We start from the raw sequence: 25,897 nt of genomic DNA on the forward strand, positions 1-25,897 counted from the left end.
CACCCGAACAAAATGAGATCCATAATTCATAGAAATTTATGAGCTAACAATAAATTATATAAATATTTCTACCAAACTGCAGATTTCTCCATCTAACTATATGGAGAAAAATACATACAAAAACTAAAAAAAAAAAAAAAGAATTTGAATTTTTATAATATCACCAGATCAATAAATGTATACAACAATAACGCTCATAGTGATTCCTGATTTGGGTTTTTCTCCTCCAAAAATTTGAGAAAATCAATCCATCTCTCAGTGCAGGAGGTATGTAATTGCAAGAGCCACCATCATAAGCGTGTAAGCGATTCCCTGATCGATCGCCATGCCTGCAAGAATTCGAACCCAGAAAAATTAGACAAAATTATCACAAAAAACCCATAAAGTCTGCAACTTTTCAAATTTTTAGACCGACCCAACAAATTTAAATATGAAATTTTGAGTCTTTTGCAAGGAAACTGATGTACTTACCGTCGCTGGTAGGAGAAGGAGTTGGGGCCTCCTGGGCGTAGCCGAGGCTGAGGAGGGCCATGAACATGAACCCGATGATTGGGAGGGCGCAGGATCTGATTGAGTTCATTTTTCGACCGGAGAAATATGAATTAAGAAGAAAGTAGGGGAAAATTAAGGAAACTAAGAGGGATTAGACCAAGATCTGTTAGGAGGTTGTGAGATCTTGAGAGGGGATGGAGGCTGCGGAGATAAATAGTGGTGGTGTATTTATATATGGGAGTGTGGGGTTTCTGGAACATGGTGCCATGGTGGGCTGGACAACATGTGCGGTTTCTTGGAAGGTGGATGAAAGAGAAAAGTAGTGTAAATTGTGGGGCAAAAGTTGGCTTGGAAATTCCGATTCGGACCGAAAATTTTCATTTCGAGTCCGAATAGGAATATGGGAACATGGTGTACCGAAAGCTTTTGCAGCTGTAAACACTTTTAAATGTTTGTGGTAGACGTTGTTAGAAGCATTTGGTTGTTATTCAAATACACTTTTAATGCTTTACTTTTAATGCTTTTAGAAGCAGTTTCAAACATGTATGCACAATGTCATTGATACATCTTATTATCACTCAATATGCTATGACATCTCATAGGAATAATTTGACGTCAATATTCATTTATGTAATTGTATTATTAATCTGTAATATCACGGTGATGAGCCCCAGTGCCAAAGCGTAAGTATCTCTCTTGTTGGTGGGGTTTTGTTTTGGTTTGGAAGGGGACAACCGAGGAAAAGTATACGCGGGCTTAAACGACGTGAATATTTTGACTCCGAGTCGGCGGCGTGTTGACTCGGACCCTCCCCACTTCAAAAGTTAGGTTTCAAGGCGGATGGATTTGCGTTTTGGTCAGTAGCCCGCCACACAAGGCTTATTACCAACTTGCCCCACGTGTAGGGTTCCAAATTTTTTCTGTTTTAAATTATTATTTCAGTTTGTAAATAAATAAATTATCGATGACGACTTTTTTAAATAATTGCTTGCAACTGTACCACAGTTATAGTTTATATAGTTTTGAGTATGTTTACAGTTAGGATGATTCTCTTGATCATGAAGCATATATTTCCTGTCATTTTTTGGGGATAATATTTTATGGCACAACAAGCCCATGCAATTTGGAATAATAAACAAAAGAGTATGAAACAAGCTGTAAATTATGATGTTTTAGATTTATCATTTATGTCGAGCTTAAAATACGTGCTCGAGCATAACATATTTGAGTTTACTAGAGAGATGTAGTGTGTATTCACCGTTGAACATATAGGTGGAAAAATCAATATGAGAATATCAATGAGTATACATATGTCGATTGCTTTTGACGGAAATTATGAAAATTTGAAATAAACTGAGTATATCAACTCATTTTGATTTAGTCAAAATTATAAAAAAAATTCTCAAAATTCTCAAAAAAAAAAAAAAAAAAAAAAAACTCCAAAGTTCAAAGTCTGCAATGGTTCAACAAAATTTATGTAGTGAATTGGTTCAATATTCATTATTTTCCTATATCTCGCTGATATAAGGTGAAATTTACATTTCAACCCCTATTTTCATATCAATCCTTTGATTTTTGAGATATTTCAACTAAAATATCAACAATTTTGTGGATATTTTAAACACAATGTGTACCAAATCGAAGTTTTACCCTCAACCTTCGACTCTACAAGTGATCGAATCGTACAAGTTTACTTTGTTGTTCCCAAAAGTGAACTTTCACTTTGAACTTTCATATGAACAAATATGAATGCATAGCAGGCATACAAGTCAAAGTGATCGAATTGGAAGGTCAAAGAACAGAAGGATTCTATGAATTAGAATGAGTCTTAAAACAGATGTCAGCTACTAATCACAGGTTAAGTTAATTACAATTTTTATTCTAATACAATACGATCACGTGTCATGGAAAAGTTCCTTCTTTGCGTTGAAAGCGCGGCTCCCACTCACACCAGCTGTACCATTTGACTGAGACATGCCATCTGTGGCTTTAGGAAGAGTCCATTGGGAGAGACCCCAAGAATTCTTCGAGTGAAAGGAAAATCATACAAAATCTGGCATTATATATATCTACACTTCTAGAATGCACAGATAAGATCATACTCCGTCAAAGTTCCAGACCCATTTGGAAATGCTTTTTTCGAAAGTACTTGTGCTCATAAGTACTTTTTAAGCATGCAAAGCCACGCGAGAACCTGAACCCAGCTTCTGCATGCATGATCACGCTTCAAGTCAAACGGATGCTCTGCCGCTCATTGTATTTCATGAAGCTACATCCTTGCTTGGCATCTTGTCGAAGACCTTAGAAGCAAGATCAATTCGCCCGCATTTGGTATAAAAATCCAATAGCAAGTTTGCAACAAAGAGACGAGTATCAGAAAGCTTTTCTTACTAAAACTCCATGAATCTCTTTGCCTTGCTTGACTGCAGTTAGATTTGCGCAAGCCGATATAACTCCCATAAAGGAAACAACGTCATGCATCATTCCTCAAGCTTCATTTCAGAAAACAAACTCAGAGATTCTAAGCAGTCAGTAGCTTGAGAAAAACCTACTCTCTGACGGAGATGTTAAACACATTTTGAGCAAGATCTAGACAGCCCCGCTTTGCGTACATGTCTGTCAAAGCGTTATAGACAAACAAATCAGAGGCAGATCCCATGCGAACTGTCACTGCGTGAATTTCTTTTCCAAGATGACGGGAACCCAAACGAGCACAAGCTGGACGAAGATTTGTGAAGGTTACAGAGTTGGGAATTTCATCTTGAGGTTGCATTTGTCTCTCAAGTCCAATGGCCTCCAACTCAATACTGTTTTGAGCAAAATTAGCAATATATCATGGCATTCAAAGAAACAATATTCCTTTTATCCATCCTGGGAAAAAAATTAGATGCTTCATTTGGATGGCCTGATTTTGCATACAAACAACAACAACAACAAAGCCTTATCCCACTAAGTAGAGTCAAATGTATGAATACTAGAACACCACTGCGCTGGTTTTGCGCCAAGTCTTCCATTAAACCACCTTAACCGGTTTTCTCTCATCATCTTATCTATTTCAATGAGTTGGCAATGGAGATATCTGTTTCAATACCCATTCTTACACTGAAACCATGGAGTTCTTTGCCACCTCCATAGAATTCTAGTACAACTAACAATGGTAGCATGCTAGAAATGGTGACAGAGATTGGTTTGACTCCTGCATCAATCATCAACCTAAATTGTATCCGAGGCTTGCAAATTATGCCCCGTGTATGAAAGACTAGTCATAGGTGCATTCCAGGAAACCTCATTCTTCTGAATTATCTCATCGAAAACTCGTTTTGAAGCCTTCACATTCCTACATTTCCCGTGCACATCAACCAATGCATCCAGTAGTCACTACAAGATCCAAACCAACCTTCACAACATAGCCATGAATCTGGATTGCCATGAACTCATCTTTGAGTAAACCAAGAACACACTGATAACAGCAACAGCATTTGGCTTACGCACAATTGCCAAACTCATCTCTCTGTATATAGTCTATACTAATCAAGTGCCTCCACGTAGCACTCATTGACCGAAAGCACCCAATAACAAGGCAGATTTTTCAGTATGCCGTAAATACGATATGGTAATACCAAATGCAATAATACAATTAGTTGAAAACTTTAAAAAAAAAAAAAAAAAAAAAAAATCCGACTAATTGCAAATTCCTCCAACAACTGTATTCCATGAGACAACTCCCTTTCATGGATCCACCGAATGCCCTTTTTGCATCTCTCATATCTCCATAAATCGTACGGAAAACTATAATTTTTGTCTATTTGTATTATGACATGTGGAGTATCATTTAATACCAAACATTTGAAAAGAAAAAAAAAACCTATTTTTTCTTATGCCTTTGCATATTATTTGAAAATTCGAATCACATTCACCAATTTGACACTAAAAATATATACAGAAACAAAATGAAACACCTTACCAGAACGCTAAGCAAAGAAAAACAACTACTCAAATAATTTACTTTAAAACGCAAATAGTAATTAAACAGTCGATGGACGATGCTTTATGCGATGATTCCTTTCCTTTTTCTTTTATTTGAAAATTGTGAGACGCCTGACATGTGAGTCTGTGACAATATACAAGAAAACAATATAATTTTTTGCCAGTGTTGTAGTATTTTCCTCTACTTTTGGAGAAACCAAAGTACAACAAAACTTAAAAAAAAACATAAAGTGAAAAATATTCTTCAATATATTTTCTGAAGCACTATTGTGGAAAGCTTCTCTTTGAAGGTTTTACTTTAAAAAAAAAAAAAAAAAATACCAGCTCGGTAGTCCACCTTATAAAGAGCTGACACTTATAGAGGAATTTCAGCATTCTCAGACCACGATCATGTGAGTTATAAGCGTCAGAAATAGAACTCAAGACATGACATGTGACCTTCTGCTCATGTTTAATTTATTGAATTGCTTTGGGTTATTTTCCACTCTCATCCTTTCTTATTGTATTTTAATTATTTTGTGCAATGTAAAAAGAATAAAGCATTCAGATCTATTAATTTTATGCTCCCTTGTAACATGAACCTTTATGCGACTCCAATTTTCAATTCAATCGTCTTTTTGTAATATTTTCAAAAAAGGCAAATGATGAATTGGTAAGATATAAGATGATGAAAATGAAAATACACATGAATAAGATGAACACTAAACTGATAATACGCGGTATGAGTCACGATTTTGTACTCCTTTATCAACGTCTTAATAATTGTAGATTTTATTTTATTTAAAAATTTGTAACTGGTATCATTGTGTTATTTTTTTTAGTAATTATTCGAAGTAGATATTATGTCCAACGGTTTTGTGTAAGTATTAGAAAATAAAATACAATTGTGAAACATAACATTCACGTCTTGAATTTGATTCCTGATACTGATAAATTATGCAATGATGGCTAATGAAAGCTACCTCTATGAGTCTTTGCTGTTCTTGAAAAAGCTATGGTGATGCAGTCACCAACCATTCTATTTTTTTTTTTTTTTTTAAAGAAAAAAAAAACATTAGTACAACAATTGAACCAACATTTGTCCTATGTTCAAGAATGAATTCTCAAGATAATATCAATAGTATTTCGATATTATTGTAACTAACAAAACGTATTAATCATATTATTCATACATTATCAACGGAAAATGTTTATCTCTGGATCTCTTCCTCCTAATCTACTAAGGCCTGGTTTGGTACTGAGGTGATTCTGAAAAAAAATTGGTATAAAAAAAAGCTGGGAGCTATTTTTGTGTTTGATAAACATTCAACTTCAGTTTTTTTTCACAGTTTTGGGTGAAAAAAAACCAAAAACAAGAAGCTGCAAAATCCAGCTTTGAAAAACCGGCTTTTTTTTCACATATGTTTTGCATAAAAGTTTACCAAACACTATAATATTGCTTTTTTTTTTTTTTCAAAAGCACTTTTACAAAAAAGTTTACCAAACACTCTGCTGCTTTATTTCACAACTGCTTATTCTCACAGCACAACATAAGCAGTTTTTTTTCAAAGCACAGTAATACCAAACCAACCCTAAGTATGAGAATTCGGGCGGTTATAGGTTGATCTAACGGCTACAAACAGGGGCCCACTTTAAAAGTTATAATAACTTTAGCCGTTGGATCAAATTTCAACGATCCAAATTTCCGAACTTGATGGATTAGGAGAAAGGAATCCGGAGACGATCCTTTTCCATTATCGACAACGTCAACAACACAGAAGTGATGTGATACAATATAAAATACATTAATTTGTTATAAGTTGTACATATGTGCATGGATATGACTCTGCACCACACAAGCTGTTTGCTATAATCCAAGAAAAACTAGACACTAATCTAATCAGGTGTATGATCTGATCTGACTGGGAACTCCACACAACTCCAAGAGCCAAAGCCTAAATTCCAAATCAAGCCAAGATCTCTTCCTTCATCTTGAAGGTTTCTACCCTACTAAATAGACAAAAATTACCATAATTAGTTGTTAATCTTAAATCTAGGTCCTTCATCTTGGTCTCTCCCAAATAAGCCATTCAACCCCCCACAAGAGGAATGTGTGTGGCCATACAAGGATACGTAGTTGACATTAGTTCTAATGGTTTAAACCAACGGTTATATTTTACATACAAGAATTGATTGTTTACAACCATTAAATTTTGTAATCATCATGGGTGGTCCCAGTGGTTGGAGGCGAATTCCAAGTATGTACATTATGAGTTCGATTCCTGTCGTTGATGTACCGCCTGATGCTGACTAGGAAGAAGCTGAAATGTCTCTGTAAGTCTATATCATTTGAAATGATGGATTACTGTAACGAAGTCATCAGCTGATTTTTTATTTTTTATTTTTCAAAAGAAAGATAAAACCTAACATTGTAGATGGAACTAGAAAATGAAAGAAATTTAAAACAAGAGGCCTACGAAATTGAAAACCAGTGGCCAAATGGATCTGATAGCTAAGTTGCCAAAGTTCTACATTGATCATGCAAGGGAAAGAAAACTTGGGGTTCTAATATTGCCACTTAGGAAGGGACATGTGTGTCCCAGGTGGCAGAATTCCAAGGGGACGTGGCAAATCACAAGCAGCATCTAATCCATCTTGAAAATTGTGCCACTCATTGGTGGGCCCACTTGGAACTTATCAATAAAACTGATGCTTCGTTAGGTTTTTAAACATCAATAAGCATAGATATATATCACAATAGTATATACCTATACATAAAGTGTGAATTTTTTTACTTTGATTGTTAAAATTGAAGGAGAAAGGAATAGAGTGAGAGAGAATGTGAATATAAGAAGAGAGAGAAAGAAAAAGAGAGATTATTTATTATTTTTTTACTTAGAAATGTTAAATTTACATGTAAATAAAATTAAAAAAAGAATTATTTTATAAAATTACGTTACTATCATTAATATTTTTCGACATTAAAAACAATTTGCGTTAGAGCGGTGGTTTGTTTGCGCTCTGACACCTCTCACCTTAACCATCGCAAACTCCTCCTCAACGAATTAAAGCATCGTTTAAAAGCAAAAATTGTAGCTTTTTCTTTCGTGGGAATCAATCTAAAATCTACCTTGTTTTATTAGCCACCTTTCACTTTCCTATAAATATGTTCTTATTCCTTCCACATGATGCTGTAGCTACCTCCCTTCCCAGATTCCTTTGCTCTCAAATTCTCAATCACCTCTCAAATTTCAAAAAAACCATATATTAAAAGAGATCAGATTTCTGGTTTTGAAGACTAGAAATTATGTGTCACCCTTCAGGCGTGCCTAATTTGGTGAGGTTGAGAGTGAGAGACTTGGCGGTGCTGCAGCAGCAGCATCGCAGATGGCTTCTTTTGCAGGCGCCTGTGGCGGTTGAGACGACAGCGAACCTGCATGCGGCTGCAGCTGCGGCCAGAAGGGTTGGAGAGGCTGCAGCTAGAGGTGGCAACGGTGGCGGCGATACTCGGTGGTGCTTGTGCTCGCCGACGCAGCATCCGGGTTCGTTCCGGTGTAGGCAACACCATGCTGAGTATGTTTGGAGTGGTGGCCGGAATTTGAGAAAAGATATGTCCAGTAATTAATTAGTCCAAGTTTTTATTATGCATAATAATAATAATGTAATTTTGTTTTCCCCTTCCAACGGTTCCCTATTTTTTATTGCATTCGATATCCGATGATAAACAAATTCATATATCGGAAATTCAAACTCTGATGCATAAGGAAAACACACTCGCTTTGGCTGTTATTCTAATTACGTTCATTTATGCTATTATTAGCATTTTATCAAGGTTTTTTTAGTAAATCTGGGGTTTAATCAAGCTGGATAGAGTAATGAGTTCGAGTTTGAATTCGCAGTAGAAAGTTCAGGATTTAGTCGCATTGAGTGGAATAATGCTATTAGAATATAAACACTAATCACTTAGGTTTTTTTTTTTTTTTTTTTTGGGTTTCTTTTTAGTATATCGATATTTTTACACTAAAGAAAGAAGAAGTTCGGCAAAGTTACATAATAGACAACATAATTTGTTATTGAATTCGCCTTCCACAATATTCGAACCTAAAATATTTTACTTTCAGGTGAAGATAAACGAATACCACCAAACTGTAATACTGAATGATCACTGAGTTAGCGTTTACGTGTTGGAAAAGAATAAGTCCCTGTCCCCAAACCAATTTCTATTCCAATGTTGACATTTTACATTATTGCATTGCGGTCCATAGTGTGCGAGAATTTTGTGGCCGTTGGATCATTCGTGACAGTTGACATGTTTCAATTGCAAAGTTGACTCAGGAACCAAATAATTGACAACATAGTGAAGCAATTAAAAGCCTTCCCCACGGGATTTCATTTACATTCTCTGTAATTTGAATTGTAAAACACAAGCTAAACGAATTCCTTCGAATGATTTTCTTTTGCTATTGAATCAAGCACTCTGTTCACATTCTACATGCTGATTGCGATCGGTCTGAAGTCGATAATTATGCACAGGAATGGAAGTTGGTAGAAACCGGAACTGTCATCTTCGCCTTCAGCACCGAAATTCGAGATTAAACAGCAGAACTCCATTGATATCACTGCAAGATTCAAAAGAACTTGGTTAGTAGCTCAAGGACATTGAGGAAGAAAATTCTTCGGAGGTGATGATTCTCACGTACAGACATAACACTAGTATGTGAAAACTTCTTTCGTAGAATAGTATAACGACATCAACAAAAAGAACGCCACTGCGCTGGCTAATTCTTTCATTAGTTCTAAGTACTCTATGACTAACTATAGCAGGGACGACGGAGCTTTTGAATGCACGCAATCGACGTGTGAATAGGAAATGAAAGAAAAGAACATCCTCACCTCAGAATAGCAGTCTTCACGAACAACTGTCTGATTGTTTGTATCTACATACACTTCACACGATGCTCTTGCCTGATCAACATTAGAGATCACAATTAGAACAAATCACAAAACTCAGCATCTAATCTAGCATGCACGATAAAGTGATTTAGCATCTAATCTGTGAGGTTGAAACACAACACAATCAATGGCCACTTCAGCCATCTCACCCTCATTCAATTGCACCATTTCGCACGTATCTTTTCGAAAGTGATCAATCTATTAGCAGATAGCAATAGTTACTCTATCCATTCTGCGCTTATTCTTCGCACCGATCTTTCTCCTACCAAATCTGGGCTTCCTGAAACTCTACATTTTGGAACAGAAATAATTTTGGGCGTAAAAAAGTAGCCCTCTGCATCGATCATGAATGCATACACGAAAACTTAGTGACACCCTTCCTTACGAAACTTAGCAGCACCTTTCCTTTTAACTCACTACCTAAAATGATTGATCAAATCGAAAGTAACCTCGAATTTCTGCTGAGAATGGGTTCTACGTTGATGGGAGGTGGGGTCTTGCATGGTTTTATAAGAGGTTAGGTTACTTCTCATATTGCCAATTGATTTTACGGTGGAACTTCAAATTTCTTCATGGTATTAGAGCAGGTTCTCCCATGTGCTCCACGTCACCCGAGTTGTGTTGTCTATGTGTTAGGCTTGAAAATTCACCACACATGGGGCTTGCTGAGAGTGAGTCCCACATTGTTGTTGAGAGAAGAAACCTTGTATAGGCTTATAAGAGGTTGGCTACTTCTCATGTTGCCCAATTGATTTTGGAACTGTTACTAAGGGAAAGTCGAAAACTCTACCAACAACAGAACAACAAACGCGAAAACCAATTGAAAATTGGACACAAGCACATTATGTGAAAGCTAATCTTAACTAGTTAAACACTTCTTACACAATTTCCGAACTCTCTGATAACAAAACCCAGCATACCCAATTTCTTACAAATTTGAATAATCGAAGACATTTTCAGTAATCAAAGTTTGCAGCTTTGTGTACAAATTTCCCAAATTAATCTTTTTTCTCTCGTTCAAACAATTATCAGCAAGAACCGATTCCAAATAAAAGCTTCTACCTTGAATCAAGAACAAATTTACCTTGATAGGAATCTTGAAGAGGAAAACCCCCAAAGTTCCATCCACCGCCGTATCGGTATCAAAGGGAATTACCCCTTTCGCCAAATCCTCAAGCAAGTAAAACACGTCGTGGAGGACCTCAAGCCCGTCGACCACGAGCGTGGCGTTCACGTACGACGACGCTCTGGCCCTAACGTGCCCTCCGTCGGAGATCACAAAACCTAGCTCCCTCGCGCGGTACCCCACCGTGACTTTGAGCGAGTTGTAATTCAAGGAGTAGAAGTCGCGGTTGCGAACTCTGATGGTGAGAGAGAAGGATAGGTCGAGAGTGGGTTTGAGGGACGTGTTGACTCGGACATGGTTGAGTTTGATTCGGGCGAGGTGGAGGGTGGGGTCGGAGGGGTAGAGGAAGAAGACGGCGGCGGAGAGGAGGAGTATGGAGGCGGTGATTGAGATGCAGAGGCGGAGAGAGCGTCCGTAGTAGTAGTGGGGGGTGGGACGGTAATGAGTTAGAACGACGACGCTTTGCTGAGACTCTGGGTTGTTGGGACCGGATGGGATCGGCGAGTAGAATGCGTACTCTCTCTTGGAGGAGGCCATGTTCGCCGGAACAGAGATTTTTGGCTTTATTCGGCCGTGTTCAAATAGTCTGTTTATTTTCGTACGCAAAATATCAGGTTGTTGATTTGGTGGCGGATTACGTGGCAGGATCTAGGCCGTCAAAGTGGACCTTTACCAATCACATATGAAATTATGCAAATATTACGCCAATTTACACGTAGGACCCCGAGAATTTTCACTTTGTAAATTTACCACCCATTTGGAGAATAAATTTTTTTGACATAGCAATGTGCTATTCTGAAATATCAAGTGATGGTGAACCTATTTTATGTAAATCTTATTCTTTTCAAGAGGAGGGGAGATGACACCCAATGTCTGGAATTGATCAAAGTTGATGAATTTTTTTTTATGAAGGAAGATGTTTGATATTTTAATGAGTTTGAATTGACGAAATTGACTTCAGAAGTTGATGCATCATGCATGTAAGTCACATATCATACTAAATGGAATTGTAAAGATAATGTTTGGCTACTAAATACAAAGGGGTTTCTCTTCAAAATACTCTATAACAGATTTCGATCATAAACATGAAATTTCGTGAACCAATCACGAAGTATTTTGAGGAGTAAACCCTCCTCGTTCTTTGAATAGTCAAAGTTAATTCCAAGTGTAAATATATCATCGAGAAAAGAAAAAAAAAACTAAATTGAATTGTGAAAAATATATTAGACTTGGCTGATTAGTTGTAGCTATTCTTTGTTTAAGAAGTAAATACACAAAATGCGAAAACTTAGGTGCTATTTTGCAATTTTTCTAAAACTTGTTTTCGAGTGGAAATGGTAAAATAAGGAGCGGCAATAGCGTATCCTCGACTACTACAAAAACCCTAGAAAATCAGACTTCAGAAAGGCAACAACCAAACGGCGGTCTGCTGATGAATTTGGCGGGTGAGAGTGAGGGAGTCGAGAGAGAGTGCGGGAAATCAATGGATAACGAAGAAGCAGATCAGAAAGTGCCAATTTTTATAGACATAAGGCGATATTACTGTGAATTCTGCGGCATCTGCCGCTCCAAAAAGGCTCTGATCGCTTCTCACATCCTCGATCACCACAAGGTTTCCATCCCCTTCTATTAAATTCTGCTTTTTATGATCGAATTATGAATTTTTACGAATTGGGTTTTTGAATTCGAGGGATTTACTGTTGTGGGTTGATTTGAGTTTGCATTTTAATCGTAATTTGAAGTTTTGGGTTTTATTCGGATTGATTTTGTGAATTTTTATTTAGTTTTTGCTTTTTTCTTATATGTTGTAGGGTGAGATGGATATGGAAAAAGAGGCTGGTGGGGAAGGGGAAGGAGAGAAGATAAAATCCAATACTTGCGAAGAATGTGGTGCTACTTTCAAGAAACCTGCACATCTGAAGCAACATATGCAAAGCCATTCCCTTGAGGTATTTGTTTTCTGTTGAATTCAAAATTGGTAGCTTTCACGTGTTTTCGTATTGGAAAAGTATGTAATTGGCTTATGAGTTTTGCACTGAAACCAGCTGATACGGATTAGTTTGTGATAGTTTCATATCAGCTGATTGTGTCTGTAGCTTTCCGTACTTTGTCGATGAAGTTTACGTCATGTTTGCAACAATTTAAGGTCGAAGTTTTGCAGGAATCAATATCTTTAAGAACTTTCTTTTGGATAGCGTGAAGCATTGGATCCCACACAAAGAACTCCAAAATGCAAGAGGTTTTGGACTTGAATGGACCAGTACCAGGTGGGAGACCTCCTGTGAAGCTCCATCAAGTGAGCCTCAATCACGTACCGTTCAGTTTGAGGTTTGAATGCTTGAACACGTGTAGCTTGTTTGTGAATTTGCTTTAGCTTATTCTTCACTTTTTGTATGAAGTTTTTGTTATGTTTGCATCAATTGAAATTAGAAATTTGGCAGGAATCGACATTTTAATGAAGTATTCGTTGGACAGAGTGAAGCATTGGATCCCACCCAAAGAACTCCAAAATGCGAGAGAGCTTTGACTTGAGTGGACCAGTAACAGGTGGGAGACCTCCTGTGAAGCTCCATCAAGCGAGCCTCAATCACGTAATTTAAGATTTGAATTCGTGTCATGTGTATTTTGGAATTGTGGTTATGGTTTATGAATTTATGTTAGCTTATTCTGTACAGAGGCCATACGTTTGTTCAGTGGGTGATTGCCATTCCAGCTTTAGAAGAAAGGACCACTTAAATCGCCATCTTCTTCAGCACCAAGGGAAACTCTTTAAGTGTGCAATTGAGAACTGTAATCGTGGATTTGTTTGCCAAGGTAACATGAGCAGGCATGTTAAAGAACTTCATAATGATGATGGCACTTATGTAGGAAGAGGTCAGAAACAGCATGTGTGCCAGGAAATTGGTTGTGGAAGGGTGTTCCAATTTGCTTCGAAACTGCGGAAGCATGAGAATTCTCATGGTAGCTTTAATATCTAAATTCTAAATTCTTCTTTATGTTTTCTGTGGTATGTTTGCAAACTCTAAACGATATCATTCATTTCTGTAGTTCATCTGGATTCAGTAGAGGCATTCTGCTCCGAACCAGGTTGTATGCAATATTTTACCAACGAGCAATGCTTTAAGGCCCATATCTTGTCCTCCCACCAACATGTTACGTGCGAGATATGTGGTTCCAAGAAACTGAAAAGGAATATCAAAAGGCATCTGCTCGCCCATAAAGGGCGAGTGCCTGCAGTTGAGAGAATTAAATGCAGCAATAATGGTTGTCTTCAAACATTTTCAACTGTAAGTTGCGGACTTTGAATGGTTGCATTATTTTGGTACAAAAAATCATTGTTCGGCATTCTGTGTTGCCATGGTTAGTTTTTAATTATTTGCTTTTTTGGGTTTTGGCTGTAAATTTGCAGAAATCAAATCTCACTCAACATGTCAAGGCTGTACACCTCGAAGATAAACCTTTTGTATGCAGCTTTTCGGGTTGTGGCATGAGATTTGCATACAAACATGTAAGAGATAACCATGAGAAGACTGGACGCCATGTATATGCCTATGTGAGTTTCGTAATTGGATAATTCAATACCCTCCATATGTTGGATTTTTGGATAAGCATCTTTCCAGGAACATGCTACTTATGGATTCATATGTGGAACATTGTTGATTTGATTTGCAGGGGGATTTTGTAGAGGCTGATGAGCAATTCCAGTCAAGGCCAAGGGGTGGCTGTAAGAGGAAGTGCCCCTCAGTGGAAATGCTCTTACGAAAACGGGTGACTCCTCCAGATCAGTTGGGCCTAGAGCCTGAGTACCTCTCGTGGTTGCTCGCACAAGACGCGGAGGATGGGAATCGAGTCATGGCGTTCTAGTTAAAATGACCGCACACGTCAGTACTAACTTATGAGAGTGGGCTTTAGGAAGTAGGAATCTCTCAACACTAGACACGGATGTTGGATGGTGTAATGAATCTCAACACTATAAATATATATATATATATATATATAGCATTTTTGTATTCAACCAAATCTTGGTAAATAATCATGGAGAGAATTGCGCTATGCTTCACACTTTTAGATTGTTCACCAGTGCTGTTACTGTTAGATTGAATTCGTCCAACAAGCGATATATCAGAGTACTACCATTTACCTCACATTTGAGGTTCCTCTCCAGGGCAGCAATCACATCCTTTACAGATGCACTACGTCGTGCCATCCTTGTTTTGAGCACGATATTGTTTTTGTCGCCCCTTTTCTCTGCTTCTCGATTGTCCTTCATACTTCCTCCGGCTGTTGATGTAGGCACGCGGTAAACATGACCTTTCCCTGACGTTTTTGCCGAGCTTGCCCATCGGCCATTAGTTTCCATTTCGACAGCATGTTGTCTCCTCCGACAGCAGCTCGGAGAGCAGCATTTGCTGCTGCTCTCGTCCTCATCATTTGTTCATCTTCCTCTTTGTTTGCCTATAATAGCAAGCACTAAATTAACAAGATGGCTGCTCATATACTATACTACTCTCTCCCATTTCGAAGTTTCTATGATGGCTGCAATGTAATGTTTTTTTTTTCTTTTCTGACAAACAATAAATAATCCAAACTACAGAGAGAAGAATTCAAACTTGGGTGTAAAGTAAGAGCATAATGGTATAGAGTCAACCTGGCTAAGGCTAAGTCTACATTATATATACATACACTCTTAAAACATATGTAAAATTTACGTAATATCTCCTATGTTTCTGTTTCCTGATTTGGCATGGATTGGTCTTTTAAAAAAAAAAAAAAAAAAAAAAAAAAAAAAAAAAAAAAAAAGATTGAAAACTCTGTCTCTCTTTTATTTTATTTTTTTCGGTAAAGAAAAACTGTTTCTTGATTTAGCGTCGATTTGGTCTAGTTTTTCCTTTGTCAACTAGGAACTTATAGCTTTTCCCTTGTCAATTAGTACTTACGCTTATATTAATTTCCTACTACAATCAGGATTCGGTATATATATATATTAGTCTAAGTGAAGAATTGTTGCATTCTCATATCAACTTTTGCTTAACATCAATCGAAATTCGGGATCGTTCTTGCTCTGAAAGATACTTGGGATTCAAGTAATCTTATTACTGGAATGGGTTGTGCGAGTAGCAGAGTCGTGTCCTCAGTCTCACGAGTAGAATCTGAGGTGATTACTGAGAAATCGAACAACAGTCTGAGTGTGGACAGTGGAACTGAAGCGGTTCTTGTTGGTGGGGATAAGGCTCAGAGACCTCCGAGTTTGCTTTATAATATTCTACCGAAGCAATGGCGTGGTGAGCAGGTGGCGGCCGGGTGGCCACACTGGCTCGTGGAGGCATGCGGGGAGGCACTCAATGGGTGGATTCCGCAGAGCGCAGACACGTTTGAAAAAGTTGAGAAGATCGGTGGCGGAACTTATGGTAATGTGTACAAAGCTAGAGATACGGTGACGGGAAAAATTGTTGCCCTAAAGAAAGTTAGGTTTGATGTTAAGCAGCCCGGGAGCCTTAAATATATGGCTAGGGAAATTGTAATTTTGCGGCAACTGGATCATCCCAATGTGATCAAGCTGGAAGGTCTGATCATGTCGAGGATGTCGGCATGTAGTTTGTACTTGGTGTTTGAGTACATGGAGCATGATCTAGCCGGACTTGCCGCAATGCCGGAAATTAAATTTACTGAAGCTCAAATAAAATGTTACATGCACCAACTACTATCTGCGCTCGAGCACTGCCACAGGCGCGGCGTGCTTCACCGCGACATTAAAGGAGCAAATATTTTGATAGACAACAGAGGAGTGCTTAAGATTGCTGATTTCGGAATGGCTACATTTTTTGATCGGTGGTCAAAACAGCGTCGTCCCATGACGAATATGGTGGTCACGCTGTGGTATCGACCTCCCGAGCTGCTTCTAGGGGCTACAAATTACGGGGAGGGGGTGGACCTTTGGAGTGCGGGTTGCATCTTAGCGGAGTTATTAGCTAGGAAACCTATCTTGCCTGGCAAGACAGAGGGGAATCAACTACATAAGATATACAAATTATGTGGTACACCTTCAGATGAATACTGGAAATCAGCAAAGTTGCAGTCTGTGAATCGATATTATAGATGGCCGGTGCCTCGCGAAAGACGCATAAGAACGGAGTTCAAAGATTTTCCGGCGTCATCGTTGCCGCTTATTGAAACTCTTCTCGCATTCGATCCAGAGGAAAGGCAGACCGCCACGGCTGCATTGAGCAGTGAGTTTTTCATGACAGCGCCTTTTGCTTGTGAGCCTTGTGGCCTCCCACAGTATCCCCCAGCCAAACAAATCGATGCTGAACGCCGGTACCACGAGGCCGCTCTACTTAGACTTAACGGTAGAGTTGAGCCGGCCGATGCTGCTGCAAAGAAAACTTGCACATTTCGACGTACTCCAGCTAGTGCTAGCATGCCGGATCTAGATCAATGGCAAAAAATTTGATTCCGGATTGACCTAGTTGTAGGAGTAATTTTTAAATGTAACTGAAAGTCAAAGAGATGGTGGACTTCCAACATTAACGGCTACATAACAATCGTAAATGTTCAATATTACAGATGTTTGCAACGCATCTACATTTTAAGGCAATATTTTTAGTGAGATAACACCCGAAAGGCAAGCTATTGCGCTTGCAGGAATTATAATAGTGGTGGACAGTATTTTAGAAGGAGAACCATACGTAACGCTTTTCTTTCTTAGTCACAAAAAAGGGTTCACAGTTGAGTTAGTATTATAATATATAGATTTAATTAAATATTTGATTCTTTTCAAAGCAATGAAAAATTGTTTACGTTACATTTCCGACCTTTCTAACATGAAATGGTGTAAAATTTGGCATCAACCATTAATAATATATAATATGTCAAAGTAGTTATGTAATTATAATTATTGTCAAATGATTTTTCACTAACGCCTTTAAAATATTATTTTCTAAAATTCAAATATGTTGGTCATAAAGATTATTCTATTCTCATCTTGTATTTACTTGGATACGATAACGAAAAGATCGCAAGTTTGAATTTATAGAATGAGTGTTTTCACTACCACTCCTTTTGCTCCTACAATAATTAGAAAAATGCATGGATTGGACTAAAATCTTTTGGAACCTTGGATAAAGGTTTCGACGAATGAATCCAAGAAAGTTTGACATGAAAGACTAAGAATGCGACGGCACGCAAGCATCCAATACCATGGGATAAGATATCGTTCTACTACTACTTATTATTGGAGCCGTTAACAAAGAAATATCAGGTATTGCATATGATATGCACTTGATATATATAAACTGACTAAAATCTTAGCCTTACAAAACTCATCTCTTTCAGATATCCATATTATCGTCTAGAGAAAAGAAGAAGAATGAAAGGAGGCAATAAAAAATAAAAATTGAGAGCTCTGTGAGGTGGCACCACCTGCACTTGTCAAGATCAATCTTGCCTATACGTATTTCTCAAGTAATTTTACCAATGAATACTTAGTACTATTTTGATGAAAATGGATACATTTATGCGCGCGCGTGTGTGTATATATATATATATATATATATATGTTTTTGATGGGTACTTTGATTGTTCAGAAATTAGAGAAACACTAATTAATAAAGATAAAAGTATAACACATGCATCCATCATATTATTCATATAAAAAACACGTACACCTGAATTAAGCACACGGAGGCAATATTTCCTTGTACCTATTTGTTTATACAACTACCATATAGTAGGACTAATTAATTAAGATGCTAATCGGAAGGATGTATCACCAAACTTTCTTGCAGACTTTAATTAATTAAGTAGACTGATCATGCACTGATGTGGGAGAGAAAGAAGCCACTGAGTTATTATTGCTAGGCATGGACTTTGATCGCTTCATCCAAGTCGATGACTGGGACCGGTGAAAACGGCACCGGAAAGAGCCTTGATGTGTCGTTGGTGAGCACAGACATCGGCCTTTTGGTGAAGTAAATGATGCAGCTTCTGCGTTGTCACCATGTTTTGGAGAAACTGAGACTTTCAGACCATTGCCATGGGAAGCCATGTTTTGATAGAGAATAGTGATACTAACTAGGGAAGAGTTTATATGGAAACTTATTGCCAGACTGGCATTATATATAGGAGAAAAATTATAAGGGAAAAAAAGTTTTATCCTCGAAGAGTGTGAGGTCTGAAGTGATCAAGTAAGGCAATCAAGTTGTACCCTTTGATTCCTACCTTTATTTGTCTCCTAGTAACCAAATTAAAAATAGTTAATTATTAACATTACGTATCACTGTAACAAGTTTACCGACATTATTAGTAAATAACTAGAAAATTAGATGTAATTCGGATATAAGGTTATGACATATATTAACTAATGGTCTAATACAGAAAATCCAAGTGGATAAATTAATTTGTTTGTTGTTGCTAACCTATATCTGTACTTTTCACGAAATTAGTAAACTCTAAAGTCTTAGTTATTATGCTAATCTGATCTAAAGGTTGAAAAAGGGTGACTAAAAACAGATGAGGAGTCATTATGTGAACTTCTGAAAAAATTAATTATGTATTAGATAAGAGAGTAGGATAATCCACCCACTTAAGAGTTTTAAGCTTTTTCAAACTCTTCATATAATAACTTTTAACCAGTGTAAAAGGCAATATTGTTTTAAAAGAAAAAAGTGAAAGGCAAATCATGAAATATTTACTTGCTTGGAACGAGAAATAAAATATTTTGATTCTATATTTTTTTTATGATCTCTAATACATGGTTAGGAGAATTATTTTAATTTTGTCTCCCGAGTTTACTAATACATACAGAATAAAAGAAACACACGGAAAATTAATCAATCATGGAGGAATAATTGATCTCATCCCAATGCTTTTTCTCTCATACTTAGCTATTTCTAACTTCTCGATTCATGACTTCTGTCATTAGAAATAAAGTTGATATCGATATCGAAGAAGACTTGAAGATAAAAAAGGGTGATGTTGAGATCACTAAAGTGAGTGGCTATGGCTAGTGGTTACACGAAGATGAGGTTTCCATGTGGAAGGTATTATAAACTATATGCAATGTGGCTGATTGTCCACGTTCGGAGTAGATTTTGATTAGTCTGCTATTTTTACACCAGATCATGCATGGTCCATGTGGTCTCCCTAACCCTAAGTCAAAAAGATCTGACCACTCACATTGTTGCTAAAGCCTAAAGGTAATTGTCATCTTCTGGTCATATATTTATATGTATATATATATATGTGTGTGTGTGTGTGTGTATGTATATATATGTGTATGTGTGTGTTTATATGTATATATTATCTTAGCCAAGCATGACATGATCCCATATGGAAGATATGGGTTGTTCATGACTACTTGATATGTATTCCTGTTGTTTTCGAATTAGCTAGCCCACGCTGCATAGCAACAAATTACAGGACCACAGTATCCATGTTCAATGTGTAGAAATTGAAATTGGCAATTTGTTTGTTGCAAGCTTGTTTTAGTTTCTATCATGTATGACTTTTCTGCATCTCTTAGTTGAGAGAAAGCAAAAAAGCAAAAACAACTTCTCAATGCTTGCTAAATCGAAAAGAAGTTTCAGAGAATCTCCAATAATCCAAACGAAATTGGAACTAATATCTGATTCGGATACTTTTTTAGATTTGCATTGGAATGCTTGTTTCCGATGTCATCCAACCGAAAATACCCTATCTGTAATCATTAAAATATTCATTGCAATCAAGTTATCAAACATTGCGAGTTAAAATAAAAATGCGGGATAGTCTATATTAAAGCAAGAATGCTTGTTAGTAATAATTTGCTTATGCAAGAAGATGATCTTAATATAAAACCATTTTTCAAATATGTAATATTTAGTTTGGCGTACATCTTTGAAATCAAACTCAAACATATTAGGCTATGAGCTGTCTCATACTACTGCAATTTCAACTAGATTTCACACGTTTATATATATTCGTATTATTTTGTATGAAATACATCATTACAAACCTTTATTTAGTTTTTATTTTATTAATATTTGAAATTTGAGATGGTGCCTAAGGGCTCGTTTGGAAGTGCTTTTAAAATGACTGAAAACGTTTTTAAAAAATATTTTTGAGTTTTAAAAGCACTTGAAATGCTTCTTCCTGCAAAAAACACTAATTATGTGCTTCTTATAGGAAGTAGTTCAAGTGCTTTTTAGATGACACTTAAAGTACTTTTTCAATATTCACTTGCATTTGTACTAAAGACGAGTACCAACAAAAGTCTTTTCAACAATTTCAAAATCACTTTTAAACAAGCCCTATCACCTTTCCCGGTCCAATCCCCGCAAGTTTCATTTCGTTAGATGATAGGGACAACCTTTTTAAGTTATCAAGATAGCCTATGAAATACAAGTCGGCTGGCTTGTTACTCGTATAAACTTAATTTAAGAGGCAATTAGTATACTGTATTTTGGTTTGATTATAAAAATGTATCTACCTAAATGAAAAATATCCCTTCATATCTCTGTCTCTTTTAAAAATGCAATTTTTCTTGTTATTCAAATGGTTTAGAGAAAATTACTTCTAAACTTGAGTTTTTCCTTGAGATTGTTTGCATGTAGATATAAAAGAATTGAATATTTGATTTCGAGTTTGATAAGGTGGGAGTTCAATAATCTAAAAGTCTGTTTGATAATCATTTTATTTTTAATTTTCATCGCAAATATTGCTTACGGATATCACAAACACAAAATAGTGTGAATTAAAAATAAAAAATGAAATGGTTATTAGCAGACTAAAACTTTAAATACAGCCCGAAATTCGATTATCGATATCTGAAAGGCATGTCGTACGGGTTAAGAAACTTGGAAAAGTGCAAAAACTTTGATGATTCCCGAGTTTTCCTTCTTCATCTGGCTGGATCCACCATGCACTGAAAGTAACAAGCTAAATAAAAATGGAAAAGAAAGAACACAAGAGAAGTGAAGAAAATGGAAGAAACATACCAAAAAAAAAGGCATCTAGAAAACAACTACCAGTCAACGAACAAACTACCAGTCAGTTGGAAATGATATTTCCACTACAAATCTTCCTCCTTCCAGGACTTTTACCTAGTGATCAAAGGCCAATCTAGTGCTTCAAACATCCCCTGGAACTGGAAATAGTAAAACGGGTGCTGGTAGTTAGCAATTCTCGTGTATCTGATCTTCTGGTTTTCTTCTTTCTCTCGGGGCCTCATAAGTGCCTTTGCTAAGTTCTCGCTTCCAAACCAGGAAATCTTTATCTCTTTTGTTCCTGTGTTTCTCTGAATTTTTGAGAAAAAAGCTGGAAGTACTTTTAATCGAGGTACATGGCGAGATCTGGCAGTAAGAATATACAAGCCAAGCTGGTGGGTATGTCTTCCTTTTTATATATATTTCCTTTTTTCTTTTATTCACTTAATTAGTTGTGCATGATCTAATTAGCTATTGCTAATTACTATTATCTTTGTAGTAATTTTGTTAGATTAAATGAGTTTTGATATAATTATACTTTTTAAGCTTAGTTGATTCTGATTAACTTGATGAGCACCGTCCACGATGATATATGATTTTAGAGTTTGATTGTAGCGATGGTTCCTGAATTATAATTCAAGCTGCATTTTTGTCTTTAAATTCGAATATTACATTCGTAGTTCTCAACTAGGACACTCGCGGATTGTAATTTGTAGTTCTCAAACTAAGACTCGCGGATTGTAATTAACAGGAGTTTGACTCCTAGCTACATATAAAATTAAGTTTCCTGAGTTTGATTCCTAGCTAAAGTGATGTGAGTTTAATCGTTGCAAGAGCCATACTTTATAGGAATCAAACTTCTTAGACGCATACGTTGCATTCGAGTATTAGATTGTTGAGATCGTTACAATTTTTAAGTAAATATAATTTCACATTGAAAATCAGCAAAGAGGAGAGTGCATTTTGGTAAATTGATTAACTTGGTTCTTATGATTATTTCCAGGTACTTCTTGGGGACATGGGAACTGGGAAAACAAGTTTGGTACTGAGATTTGTGACTGGAAAATTTTTGGAGTACCAGGTTTCACTTCGGATCAAATATTTAATTTGTTTGTACATAAATGTAGAATACTAGAATATTTGTTCGTGGATTTTGATTAATATAAGTACTGTACAAATTGCAGGAATCAACAATTGGAGCAGCTTTCTTCACTCAGGTTCTGTCGCTAAATGAAGCTACTATCAAATTCGATATATGGGACACCGCCGGCCAGGAAAGGTACCACAGCCTGGCTCCTATGTACTACCGCGGCGCTGCTGCAGCTGTCGTGGTGTATGATATCACAAGCATGGTATGGGAACTATCTGGAATTCTTTCGATTCATGCATTTGTTATGCCTTGAACAATGACTGCTAATGAGCTTAATGTGCTTACTGATTAGCAACAGAAAGATTTGTATTAGGCATTTATAACCTGTAGAACGTCAGATAATACTTTTGTGGCTCGTTTGGTGCCTAGGATTGGGTTGGATTGTCATCTGTCGAAAGATTTAATAACACTTTGGCAGCGACCTCTTTTGTTCAATCTGCGTTGTTTTTTGGCTGCAGGAGTCATTTGTCCGAGCAAAAAAGTGGGTTCAAGAATTGCAACGACAAGGTAAATGCAAGACAGTTTTTGTACTTCTGATTAGTTCTCGGATGGATTCGAGTGAAGTTTGATATTGTTCAAACTGCAAACTAACTTAAATTTGTTGAAAATGTTGTTTTGATATCAGCAAATCCAACATTAATAATGTTCTTGGCTGGTAACAAGGCTGACTTGGAAGAGAAGAGAAAAGTAGGGTCTGAGGTATTCACTCTTCACCAGGACACATTTCATATAATGTAATTTCTCGATTCTTCATTTTTTTCTCATGTAATTTATATTTTTGAATTTATTTTTGGCTGCAGGAAGCTGAGCAATATGCTAAGGAACATGGCTTGGTTTTTCTTGAAACATCTGCAAAAACTGCACAGAATGTCAATGAGCTCTTTTATGAAATAGGTACGAACTAATCACCCTTTTAAAATGTTTTCCTTTTCCAATACAAGCGATATTCTACTTTAAACTAATCTAAATTATGGGATAAGGATTCAAACTCGGGTGCACAGAAGGAGCATATCCACTCTAATTAGCTAATGTGGCTACGCCCACGTCTCCCACCCTATCAGGTCATTAGCAAATATTTTTGAAATGTGCTTATGAGAACAAGTCTTTTTGCAGCAAAAAAAGTGGCCAAAGCTAGCCCTTCTCGTCAAGCTGGGATAAAATTACACATCAGATCACAGCAACCTAGCAGGAGAGTGTTTTGTTGCACTTGAGCCTTGATGATTTCGGTATGCATTTTTCGTTCGCTGTGTCTTGACTCGATTTCAATTTTGTTCAGGGTGTTTTATTTTCTCGTTAAATTTGACGATTTGAAAGCTGGTAAACTTCTTTTAACAGGATTACGAACAAATTCAAGGACGTGGTTCAACAAGATGGAGAAACTAACAAAAACTGTGGCTCCACCAGAGATGAAGGTCCATCTGCAAGCTCTGCCAACCGGTTACAAATATGAATTTCCTTAGTATATGTTGTACAAATTATAAGAATTATTTCATTTTGTTAATTGATGTTAGAGAGTGATTGCGGAACATAATAATAATGAGAAGCAAAATGTCACGTGTAAAAACGTGTCATGGCAGCCAATAAAACAATCAACTCTTTCTTAGTGTAGCTTGTATGATCAATAACATTTCGGGCCCAAAAGTTGAAAACTAACCTACCTGTATATCTCCGTCCGACGAGATGTACTTGTGCCCCTAGTAAAGGGGCAGTTGTTCCTACAACTCTCATCAACACATTACAAGAAGTGTAGGAACCATTGTCCAAAAACTTAATTGTAGATATGTTTCTCTCGAGTGCGGAGGAGAGAGGGGCATACTACAAGGGGGACAGCGAACCTCCTCTTATTGTTAGCTTGTTTAGTGCACAGTGGAAACATAAGGTTGATTTTAATTGTTCTATTATTTCGTTTTATACATATCTCTCGTTAAATGATTGGTTATGTAATAAGATAAATAAAGATGAAGATATAGTGATATTAAAAGGTCTACACTCAAAGATTTGTCCACAAACGTGATATCCGACAAAGCTATCTCATTTACTGAAATTACTAGATGATTATGGCCTATTTGTTTGTGCTTCTGTTAAGTCAATGCTTTTAAACCTTTTCCCCTAAAATTATAGGACCTTGGTCCTTGGCCATTGGCCTTTTCCCCTTAAATTATAGGACCTTGGTCCTTGGTCATGGTGGTCCTATCCCACGGTACCCTTGGAAGTTAGTTATTTTTTAAGTACATGTTGACAGAGTTTGGGGCCAAATTGGCATCCAAAGCCTAAAACCCTTCAAAATTTATGAGAAAGTTGAGGTTGTCGTTGTACTTTACACTGAGATAACTTGTTTTGATATTATAAAAAGAAAAAATCAAGGTTTAATCATAAAACTCAATTGGTAATATAAGGAGTAATCCAATCTCTTACAAATTCTTGCAAGGTTTGTCTCTTCACCGATGTGGGGACTCTTTTATCTTCACATCCTTACACATGTAGTAAATTTTCAAATCAAACACGTGAACAACACAAATTGAGTCATGTGAAGAATGTGTGGTTATTGGTTGCATACATAGTCAACCTGCTATGGTTTATGAAAAAAAATTAAAGTATTACCAAAAAAATCAATTAGTAATATATAGAATAACTCAATCATTATAAACATATGCAAAGTGTATTCTTTACTCAACAGTTCCACCAAACAATTGCAATGTTCAATCAATTGTCACAACATTTGGATTTTTTATGATTCCTCCTCATCCTAATTTAAGTTTCTTTGTCTTTCTTTTCCTTTTTTGTTATTAGTGCATCTCCAGTAATGGAGCATAAGTACAACATCTCGCCGAAACTGCTACAACAATTAAAGAAACAAATCAATGGATAGAAACCAAAGACTCTCTCTCTCTCACACTCTCTTCTCTCTCTCTCTCTCTCTCTCTCTCTCTCTCTCTCTCTCTCTCTCTCTCTCTCTCTCTCTCTCTCTCTCGTCCTTACCAGAGTGGACAAAGACCTCCCATTGCAGCAGGTGACAGTTTCTGTTTATTTAAGTCTTCAAATGCATGGTTTTCTCAATTCGAGGCCCCTAAAAAACAGAGACTTTTTTTTTTTTTCTATTTTTTTTAATTTTTAATTTTTTGTGCCTTTGTTTAATTTTTGTTACATTTCACGTGCACACCCCATCCAATTTCTCACAATCCCAAGCGAAAATAAACGTTAAATATGTAGTAAAATGCGATGAAACCGCTTTTCCGAAAACTAGTACAA

The 25,897-nt window shown here is 36.8% G+C and overlaps 3 protein-coding genes, 1 long non-coding RNA gene and 1 pseudogene across 5 annotated transcripts; 3 read left to right on the forward strand and 2 right to left on the reverse strand.

Moving 5' to 3' along the window:
• Positions 1 to 25: 25 nt before the first annotated feature.
• Positions 26 to 996, reverse strand: LOC148698835 (uncharacterized). Its single transcript, XR_015959327.1, has 2 exons — positions 472 to 996; positions 26 to 329 (listed from the first exon to the last, which is right to left on the reverse strand). It is a non-coding gene; the product is annotated as an uncharacterized LOC148698835 (long non-coding RNA).
• An 8,492-nt stretch (positions 997 to 9,488) lies between these two features.
• Positions 9,489 to 11,139, reverse strand: LOC137748617 (uncharacterized). Its single transcript, XM_088679159.1, has 2 exons — positions 10,496 to 11,139; positions 9,489 to 9,835 (listed from the first exon to the last, which is right to left on the reverse strand). The coding sequence occupies exons 1-2, from the start codon at positions 11,072 to 11,074 to the stop codon at positions 9,755 to 9,757; spliced, it is 660 nt and encodes a 219-aa protein (XP_088535285.1). The 5' UTR covers positions 11,075 to 11,139; the 3' UTR covers positions 9,489 to 9,754.
• Positions 11,140 to 11,839: 700 nt separating this feature from the next.
• On the forward strand, positions 11,840 to 14,682 carry LOC137748294 (transcription factor IIIA). Its single transcript, XM_068488425.2, has 6 exons — positions 11,840 to 12,149; positions 12,349 to 12,486; positions 13,213 to 13,498; positions 13,586 to 13,824; positions 13,947 to 14,090; positions 14,210 to 14,682. The coding sequence occupies exons 1-6, from the start codon at positions 11,970 to 11,972 to the stop codon at positions 14,399 to 14,401; spliced, it is 1,179 nt and encodes a 392-aa protein (XP_068344526.2). The 5' UTR covers positions 11,840 to 11,969; the 3' UTR covers positions 14,402 to 14,682.
• Positions 14,683 to 15,517: 835 nt separating this feature from the next.
• On the forward strand, positions 15,518 to 17,153 carry LOC137746932 (putative serine/threonine-protein kinase At1g54610 pseudogene; annotated as a pseudogene).
• A 4,200-nt stretch (positions 17,154 to 21,353) lies between these two features.
• Positions 21,354 to 24,251, forward strand: LOC137747632 (ras-related protein Rab5). 2 transcript variants are annotated; one of them, XM_068487774.2, is made up of 8 exons: positions 21,354 to 21,893; positions 22,502 to 22,579; positions 22,683 to 22,850; positions 23,107 to 23,155; positions 23,274 to 23,347; positions 23,449 to 23,542; positions 23,762 to 23,874; positions 23,984 to 24,251. In XM_068487774.2, the coding sequence occupies exons 1-7, from the start codon at positions 21,855 to 21,857 to the stop codon at positions 23,857 to 23,859; spliced, it is 600 nt and encodes a 199-aa protein (XP_068343875.2). In that variant the 5' UTR covers positions 21,354 to 21,854; the 3' UTR covers positions 23,860 to 23,874; positions 23,984 to 24,251. The 2 variants fall into 2 exon arrangements, with proteins under 2 accessions (XP_068343875.2, XP_068343876.2); XM_068487775.2 differs by having other exon boundaries at positions 21,410 to 21,897.
• The last annotated feature ends 1,646 nt before the right edge of the window (positions 24,252 to 25,897 follow it).

Source organism: Pyrus communis, chromosome 2, assembly GCF_041283825.1.
Source record: "Pyrus communis isolate YQ-2024b chromosome 2, ASM4128382v1, whole genome shotgun sequence".
Lineage (NCBI taxonomy): Eukaryota > Viridiplantae > Streptophyta > Magnoliopsida > Rosales > Rosaceae > Pyrus > Pyrus communis.

Excerpts from the sequence above, each read along its gene's own strand:
- LOC137748617 (XM_088679159.1), bottom strand. The coding sequence starts at position 11,074 with ATGGCCTCCTCCAAGAGAGAGTACGCATTCTACTCGCCGATCCCATCC. Across the intron at positions 9,836-10,495 it reads TCTTCAAGATTCCTATCAAG|TTAGGTAGTGAGTTAAAAGG; the intron begins GTAAATTTGTTC and ends TGATCAATCATT.
- LOC137748294 (XM_068488425.2), top strand. The coding sequence starts at position 11,970 with ATGAATTTGGCGGGTGAGAGTGAGGGAGTCGAGAGAGAGTGCGGGAAA. Across the intron at positions 13,499-13,585 it reads GAAGCATGAGAATTCTCATG|TTCATCTGGATTCAGTAGAG; the intron begins GTAGCTTTAATA and ends TCATTTCTGTAG. Across the intron at positions 14,091-14,209 it reads GACGCCATGTATATGCCTAT|GGGGATTTTGTAGAGGCTGA; the intron begins GTGAGTTTCGTA and ends TTTGATTTGCAG.
- LOC137747632 (XM_068487774.2), top strand. The coding sequence starts at position 21,855 with ATGGCGAGATCTGGCAGTAAGAATATACAAGCCAAGCTG. Across the intron at positions 21,894-22,501 it reads AGAATATACAAGCCAAGCTG|GTACTTCTTGGGGACATGGG; the intron begins GTGGGTATGTCT and ends GATTATTTCCAG. Across the intron at positions 23,156-23,273 it reads TCAAGAATTGCAACGACAAG|CAAATCCAACATTAATAATG; the intron begins GTAAATGCAAGA and ends TTTTGATATCAG.